Source organism: Tachyglossus aculeatus, chromosome 11 (genome assembly GCF_015852505.1).
Source record: "Tachyglossus aculeatus isolate mTacAcu1 chromosome 11, mTacAcu1.pri, whole genome shotgun sequence".
Lineage (NCBI taxonomy): Eukaryota > Metazoa > Chordata > Mammalia > Monotremata > Tachyglossidae > Tachyglossus > Tachyglossus aculeatus.
Window position 1 is genome coordinate 11645058 of NC_052076.1, and position 8888 is coordinate 11653945.

At 45.9% G+C, this 8888-nt stretch overlaps 1 protein-coding gene across 1 annotated transcript in view; it reads right to left on the reverse strand.

The window, feature by feature from the left end:
• BARX2 (BARX homeobox 2) overlaps positions 1 to 8588 on the reverse strand; it is a 53562-nt gene extending 44974 nt beyond the window's left edge. The window contains exon 1 of the mRNA XM_038753322.1: positions 8347 to 8588. Within this exon, the coding sequence (XP_038609250.1) occupies positions 8347 to 8533 (187 nt within the window). The 5' untranslated portion in view covers positions 8534 to 8588. The remainder of the gene's footprint in view (positions 1 to 8346) is intronic.
• Positions 8589 to 8888: the final 300 nt, after the last annotated feature.

Here is an 8888-nt window from a genome sequence, read left to right on the forward strand (position 1 = left end):
AACTGGCTCCAGGCCTGACCCATCTTGACCTTTCCGTGAAGAAGAGTTCCTTGCACCTTTCCAAGCCTTGGCACCAACCTTAGAAAACACATTTAGCTGTCATTTGTGTCCATCAAACAGCCCTGCCACCAGAGTCTATTGGCGACTGACAAGGGACTCACTTCAAATGGCCTCATCCATCACTCGCCATGCAGAATTACTTCACCACAGTTTCAATTTCAATCAGCACAAAAGAAACCCCAGCCTTGCAAAAGTGACTTCTGATCTGGATCATCTGTCAGCCTCAGCGCCTTTATGGCCATCGTATTTTGGAATCAATCTGACCCCATATAATTACCCCATCTTCTGTTATCAGTTAATAATTCTGGCTGCACAATTTTCTTCCTGAATCGCTTGCCAAGTTTCCACTCTCAAGGCAGTTAAATTGACATATAAATATCCCTGATGATGATTAATTGACTTGATTATAATTGAGAGTTAATTATATTTTTATTTTGAGCATTTGACTTTACAAGTCTTTTTTTTTCTTCTCCCAAGTGCTATTATGTAGTAGTAAAAATATTTTAAATTGCCCTCTGGGTTTTGCAGTGGATCTTCTTTTTAACGAAACAGGGATGGACGCTTAGGGGCTTGTCCATAAGAAGAGGGTCTCCAACCCCAAGACCCCCAGGGGACCAGAGAGGTGACCAACCCCTAGCTTCTTCTCTGTAAATTTGGTTCATTTTCCCAAGCTCGTAATGAGGACCAAGAGCCTAGCACAACTTCCACAGACAGGTGTCCCCGAGTGAAACAGCAGGAAGGGGAGAGGCTGGTAAAATATTTTTAAAGCTCCAAATTGGCCTCCCCAATTGCTCTTTTTCCTCCACCTCACTTTATTGCCATTCCTGGGGGCAAAGCTGTTAAGGTTGTAACTTGTGTTTCATTGAGTTCAACACAAGGATGGGTGTTTAGAGTGAGGGCTTTGTTTTCACACAGGGTTTCACTTTCAGCCTCGGGACGACCCGGGATCCGGATCATACGCAGAACGAAAAACTCACGAGACTTTAGAAATGCCCCTTTTCTGAAGCCTCTTGCAGACTGAATCTGCTAATTTGCAAAGTCTCCATTTGCTCACCCCGATTTTCTCCCCCAGTACAGAGTGTCACTCTCGATTACCCAGCAGAATTTTTTCTAGCAGGGGACTGAGCTAGGGCTCCATGTTACTAAGTGTCTGTTCACTTCATGGCACAAACAACAGCTCAGTTGCCTCAGTGGGCTGGAAGCCATGGCCACAGATAATTGAGGGTGAATCGTGCCCATTAAAATCAGGGAATCCCATGCCGTTTGAGGCCCCATTTTTTTCCCATCCGCTCGCTCTTCTCGGCTAAGTGTGGTACACAGGGTTGGGTCCCAGAGATTTTCTGATTTAGCGCTGATCAAGCTCCCAGAGAAGACTAGGTGCTGGGTAGGGCATTGTCAACCGGGGCTTGCTGCTAGAATTCCTGCAGAAAAGAACCGAAACCCTAAGTTGGGCTTATGGATTTTGGTGTCTGTGCTTACTACCCCAGTGCAAGCACCAACAAGGCTGAGATTACACAGTCTCTCCACTTTCAGCACACTGCTCCAGTGACGGCTTGCGGGGGGCGCATTTCTGGTGGGGCCTACTTGAATTAGAAGGGAAATCAAGTTTCTCTTTCTTCTAAGGGCCCTTTACTGAGTATGTATCTGGGCCATGGAGCTATTGGTTAATCACTTGAAGTAATTAATCACTCCCACCCCAGAACCTTGTGGCCAAAGACAGTCGCTAGCTTCAGAGAGCAGTTTCGATCTCGAAGGCATTGGGGAGGTCTGAATGTGGGTGCGAGGGTGTGTGTGTGATATGTAATGTGGTGTGTTTGCTGTGGATGATGTTTATGCGTGTATGTGGTGTTTGGGGTGTACAATGTATGTGGTCTGTGTAGTGTTGGGTATGGTGTGTGTAGTGTGTGTTGTGTATGATTTGCATAGTGCCTGTGGTGTGTGAGCATGGTGTGTGTGTGTATATGGCGTGCATAGTGTGTGTGTGCGTGTGCGCGTGTGTGTGTGTGTGTGTGTGTGTGTGTACAATACTGCACAAGTCACAGAAAAATTTCCACGAGGACTGCCGAGGGGAAAAAATAGAATCAAGGTTCCCCTTTCCTGAGGCAGAAGAAACCCCTCTGTCGTCATCTCTCTAGCTCTCCCGGCCTGACAGCTACCCTCCAGGGCTCCTGACAGCACCAGTTCTATCCAAAATGAAGATGTGTAGTTGACAGAAGCACTGGGTTAAAATTACAAGAACACTCACCCAAAAAAGGACACTGCTCACAACTCCTTGGGAGTTTGATTCAAGCGGGTTGATACAACCACTTGATGTGCATTGGATACAATGTGGGGGACCTACAGGGAGAGAGCTCTGTGCCACTAGAGTTCCCCTTATCCCAGATCCTCCGGACTGTAAGCTTGTTGTGGGCAGGGAACATGTCTACCAACTCTATTCTATCATACTCTCCCAAGAGCTTAGTACAGTGCTCTGCACACCGTAAGCACTGAATAAATAAGACTGTTTGACTGATTGATCCAAATAGCCCCTCAACAGCCCTGAAGAAAAGCAGAAATGGTTTTGTTCTGATTTTCCTCAGGGATACAAGGAAGGAATGCTGATTCCTGCTTCAGGTGTCTGAGGTGCCTGGATGATCCACAGGTTTTAGGACCAAGTAAAAGAACTGTCAATGGTCCTGTTGACAGGAAGGTTCCCAGGTAATGGTGAAATGCATTGAAATCTGCCCATCTGGACTTCCCTATCATCCTTGTGCTTAACAGTGAAACAACTGAAACTGGAGAAGGGACCCAGGAAACCTAAACCCCGTAAGATCTCAGTGGTGCTCTAAAGGTAGAAAGGAGTTCAGTGGTCCTAGGGGCAGGGAGGTTTGACGCATTCTGTGACCCGGCAAAATCCTGGTGCCGACCTCAGCCCCGCTCCTGAACCTGCTCCCTGACCCGAGGAAGGTCAGATAACCTCCCTCTTCCTCAGTTTCCCTGCCTCTCTTTTCTTTTATGGTATTTGTTAAGCATTTACTATGTGCAAAGCAGGCAGGAGCACAGCAGTCCTAAGTAATTACGATGAAAGCCTATTTGCACCTGGCAAAGCTTACAAATACTTGTTGATAATGATCATTTTCCAAGCCCTCGTGTTACATATCTCCATTAACATTCCAGTGTCCAATTCTCCAGCTTCCAGAAACCTCGAACATTTAGCCACTGGCTAACAGAGCAGAGCTGTGGTTTCAGGAAGCTCCAAAGTGCTGGGGCCGCGACAGCCCCCTTTATTCCCTGGGGAAAAGGAGATGAAAAGTGAAATCTACTGAAGGACTCGATTTTATTTTGCCAGGACAGGGCACTCTCCCGATCCGGGAGATAGAAATGCAACGAGGACACAGCCCCAAGGATACGGTTTACTCCTTTCTGAGGATAAAATGTTCTCCACGCAGGCTGGGGTCCTCTCCAAAGCTTGGCAAGGGGCAAATGGAGTCTGGGTTGTGTGGAACCCCAAACTGAGCTCCTGTAGCCTCAGTTCCCCTCTGCTATCTTGTTTTGATTTTTCGTATTTAACCCTGTCCTTGTGTTTTATGTTGCTTTCGTGTCATTATTCTGTTTTTCCTTATGTGTCTATCACCGGTTCCCTCTTTCCCCTTTATTCCTAGATTGTGAGTCCCTTGAGGGCCAGGAACCAGGTTTAATTAATCAATCAGTGGTATTTATTGAATGGAGCACTGTTCTAAGGGTTTGGGAGAGTAATAATAATAACAATAATAATGATGGTATTTGTTATGCACTTACTGTGTGTCAAGCTCTGTTCTAAGCGAGTTAGTGGACATGTTCCCTGCCCACATCAAACTTACAGTGCAAAGGGGGAAGACCGACATTAATATAAATGAGTAATTTATCATATCTAATTTAATGATTCTCACCACTATAGTCTTTCCCAGCACTTAGTACAGTGCTTTGCACAGAGTAGGTGCTTAATAACTTCTGTTAGTACTATTAGTACTATTACTCCTATTAGTAGGTCAAGAACCACATCCAGACCTTAGCATTACATACACATTACATAGGCATCAGGGGATTCCACTTCCTTTGGAACTTTTCAGCCAGTTGACTGACTCTTATTTTTATTAAGTTCCCAAAATGGTTTCTAAATGGCAACATACTGGTACTCAAAACTGGGGTGGCTACTATCTGATTTAGAGAGAAAACCATCTGAGAGACTACACGTCGCTGAAAATAAAACTGTCACCCTAATCTGAACACTCAGTAGGACAGATTTAACTTCTCTTTGCCAAGCAGAACGATTTCTCAGATTTAGAAGGAACATTTCTACCTGAAAGTTTTCTGGTGGTTCAACTCAACTGGTAGACAATTTTCTCTCAAGATTTCTGTGAGGCTTGTCGGAAATTCTCTGGCCAATGAAGAGTAAAGAAAGAGTCCCCATTTCAACATCCCCACTCAGAGAGACAAAGTTGCTCAAATGAGACATTAAAAGGTCTCTCAAAGAGCAGAAAAAACGCAGATCATGGGAGCAAGAAAACCGAATAAATTGCTGCTAGGTTATTAACTACCTCATGAAAAATATTTCCATTCCTTTGTTCCTTGAAAAATCTTTCACCTGGGAAAATGCTCCTCAGAAGTTGATATTCAGTTTACCCAAGTCTAAAGAATCGGGTCTTCTTGATTAAGTGTAATCCTTGCTTGGTTATAGCTCTTTAAATTCACCTCCGGATGCATTAAAGAAAGATTCAGAGAAGGCAATCTCCCTTACACGTCATTATTTCAATGAAATGTCACTATTTCAACAGATAAGCATCTCGCCAATAGTAGCTTCATAACCTGAAAATGCTAAGGACAATCCTTTGACTTTCATTCCAGCACACAGCTCCCTTTTAGTTGATCTGAGTTCCTTTATTCATTGGTTCCACCAAGAGGTCTAAATATTTGTCTCTCTCCCAGCAAAAAGAAAATTAACCTTTTTTTGGTTTGGTGACAGCACTTTATTGTGGTCTCTTTCGATCCAAAAGGGATTAGGCCCTTCCAGATTAAGATATGTGAATCATAGCTGCTAAGGACAACAGCAATGCTTTGAAAATCAAGTATTCACAAAATGATCCAGAAGTGGCTAATAGAGTTCCCATGATCTAATACGAGCAAGGCTTTAACTGTAACCATAAACCCACTGGCGGCTTATGATCTGAAAGTGGGGACTACTGTAGCTAGTTTTTATGGGTTTAATTCCACTGGCAAATCTCAGTTTCTAGAGTTCAAATCTTTAGCTAAGCAAAATCCACCAGAAAAGTGTAAAGTTCAGAGGGTTGATAGGTCGAGACAGAAATAATCCCTGTCTCGTCTCTTGACTACAGTCACTGAGTGAGAAATGCACCAAATTTTATCCATGGACAAATCATACTATTCTTTAATGATGTGCACTGAATACTTTAAAATTGTCCTGGTGTGTCAATCAATAACTCAATCAATGGTATTTAAGGACTGCCTATAGAGGGGACAGCTCTATGCTAAGCTCTTGGGAAGGTACGACAGAAGCAAGACTTGTTTTCTGCTTATGAGGAGCTTAAATTCTTATTTTTACCCCCAGTCCTTTAAGTAGGGAAACTTTGGATTGGTTTCTTATCCTTTTCAGGCCTGTTCTCTCCAGCCGCTACCTGTGTAACACAGTGGCCCTGGCGTCCACCAGAAAAAGCGACTAGAAATTCAATTTACATAAGGCCCTCCATTGGAGCCTATGAGGAAGGTGCCTCTCTCCCCTGGAAAACTCATCCAAACGCAGAAACAACCAGAATGATTACCGAGCTTGCCTTTGGATTTCCCTACAAATGCAGTTAATAATTGTTAATAACAGTTCCAGTGTGTGATACTGTAGATTCAAAACCCCTGTTTATGTCCCTTCTGCTCCTAGTTTCCCCCTACTTCGGATCCCTTAAATTTTAGATTAGCTTTTCCCCTAAATCCTTACTCTTTCCAATTTTGCAAAAAATTCCACCGCTTCCACAGCTCTCCCCATCTAATGAATGTAAAGCCATTAAATTCAAGCATCAACACTGCCCTAGGACCAGAGCACCAATTTATTCAAATACTTACATGGGGGCTAATATTTATTATTAATTCTACATGTGCCTCAGCTGATTTGGGAGGAAAACAAAACTCTGAGCAGAGACCCCTTGCCTTTTGGAACTTGATTATTGTACTTTCCCAAGCACTTAGTACAATGGTCTGCACACAGTAAGCAGTCAATCAATATGGTTTATTAATTAGTGAAATTCTCAATAGATGACTGTGGAAATCTTACAAGAAGAGAGTTGAGACAGTCAATAAAAACTGGGTTTGTTTGGCCTGAATAATTCACACTAGTTGTGAACATAAGATGCAGTTCTGGGGCATTTGGTCAATTCTTTACTTCTGAAGGGTTGTAGAGACCCGACATTATTAGGAAATAATTAACTATAATAAATTAGTGGGAAATTGATTACATGAATTCCCCGCAATAAACTCATCACCGAGCTTGGTTCCTTGAAACTGTATGAAAAATTGTATTTTCTATCAGATGACTGAAGAAATTGCTGGTCAGTTGGGACTTCTACAGATTCACTTTTTATGCCTGTCCCACGTAGCCATAAAGGACAAATCAGCCAGGTCTCGGAACTTTACAAATGCATAAATGTATTGCTTAGACAAACCAGCCAAGTCCCAGATTTCTCAATAGTTATTGAATTTTGGAGTCCCTTGTATCTCTCTAATAATTTTTGCCTTCACATTTTATGGAGCTCCGGGATCTATTCCGTCAGCTTTGCCTTGGCCATGCCAGAAAGATGAACCTGGTAGGTCCATAAAAAATACAGGTAATAATAATAATAATTGAGATATTCATTATGTTCTTACCATGTGACAAGGATGGTACTAAGCATTAGGGTAGATATGGGATTATCTGGTGGGGGACAGTCCCTGTCACACATTGGGCCCCTGTCTAAATTAGCACAGATTGCAAAACACATGTTGAAGAAGTTGGGATATTTTTCCACTTCCCCCGAGCAGTGACCCTCAAACTACTTCCTCTCCAGGAAAAGATCTTGAACTTGGTGGGGAGACTATGGAATTTTGCTCACATTCCCACACATACTTAGATTTTATTTCTGAAATTTCTGCTTGTGAGAGGGGGGAAAAGGGCTAAGTGCACAAGTCAGGGTTGCAGCCACCCAAGGCAGATCGGAATTAATAGCTGAAACAAGCAGCCCAGAGTCACGGAACACCGGCCTTTTGGGAGAAGGCGCAGGGTGACTGCGGGAAGGCCTTAAGCCTGGATTGCTGGGTAACTTTCAGAATTGAGAGGTGTGGAGGGTGGGGAAAGTGCTGAAGTCTGGGAGGGTCGCCCCCTCCAGGGACAAACAGGGTCCTGTCCCTCACGGTTCAGTGCCTCGAGGTGATCCACAGGACCTATTTTGTACCCCACAAGCAAGAGAGGAGGACGGGGAAGAAGACAAGGAGGAAGAGCGTGTCATTAGATACTGAGGGCTCCCTGCAGACCCCCTGCATACCAAGTCCTTAGTACAGTGCTCGACACACAGTCAGAGCTCAAAAAATACCATTTTGGCTGATTGATTGACCTCTAAGGGTGAAGGAGGGGAATCCGAATGGCAGCTATCACTTTGAGGTCCTCGGTGGCTCCTGCTCGGACGCAAAACCCGGGGCTGTGGGGCTACAGAGTGTTTAGAGGGGGCCAGAGGAGACCATTCATTCATTCAATCGTATTTATTAAGCGCTTACTGTGTGCAGCGCACTGTACTATGCGCTTGGGAAGTACAAATTGGCAACATATAGAGATGGACCCTACCCAACAGCGGGCTCATAGTCTAGAAGACCAGAGGAGAGAGTGCAGCTCAGGGGAAAGAGTGCGGGCTTAGGAGTTAGAGGACATGGGTTCCAATCCCGGCTCCACCGCTTGTCTGCTGTGTGACCTTGGGCAATCCACTTGGCTTCTCTTCTCCCCAGTTACCTCATCTGTAAAATGGGGCTGAAGACTGTGAGCCCCCATGTGGGACTAGACTGCGAGCCCGTTGTCGGGTAGGGACCGTCTCTATATGTTGCCGATTTGTACTTCCCAAGCGCTTAGTCCAGTGCTCTGCACAGTAAGCGCTCAATAAATACGACGGAATGAATGCAGGCCAACCAGATGACTTTGTATTAAGTCCCGCGCTTCGAATAGCGCTCAGCCCCAGGAATGACTTAAACCACAGCCCGGATGGCCATCGCTACGTTGCGTGCTGGCGAGGGAAGGAGCCTTACCCGAACAGGAGTGCAGGGGCTTGGGCCTGAGGACGAGCGAGGGGCAGACGGAGTAGAGGGACAGTTTCTCGAAGTAATCGCACGTCTCCTTGGAGAGGATCTCGTCGATCATGAAGGTCTTGTAGCGCCGCCTGGCTGCTTTGAGCTGGCCGGGTTTGCTGAGCGCGGGCTCGGCCTGGCAGTGCATGGTGAGCCCGGGACCCCGCGAAGTGCGGGAAGGCTGCGGGGAGGAGGCGGAGGCGGAGGCGGCGGCGGCGGAGCGCTGCGCCCCCGCCGAGTCTCCGCGCGCAGGGATGATTCGACGCCCTCCCTCCCTCCTATATAACCGGCCCGATAAGCATCATCACCCGAGCTTTTTTGGGACGCAGCCCCGCTGTCAATCCCGGGGCTCTCCCTGCTGGGCCCGGCCCGGCTCCATCGTCTCCCCGCCCGGCCCGGACACCAGAGGAGCGCTTAGTCCAGTGCTCTGCACACCGTAAGCGCTCGGTAAACACGACTGAAGGAATAGACGCTCATCCGCGGGCCGCCTCTCCCCTCCCGAT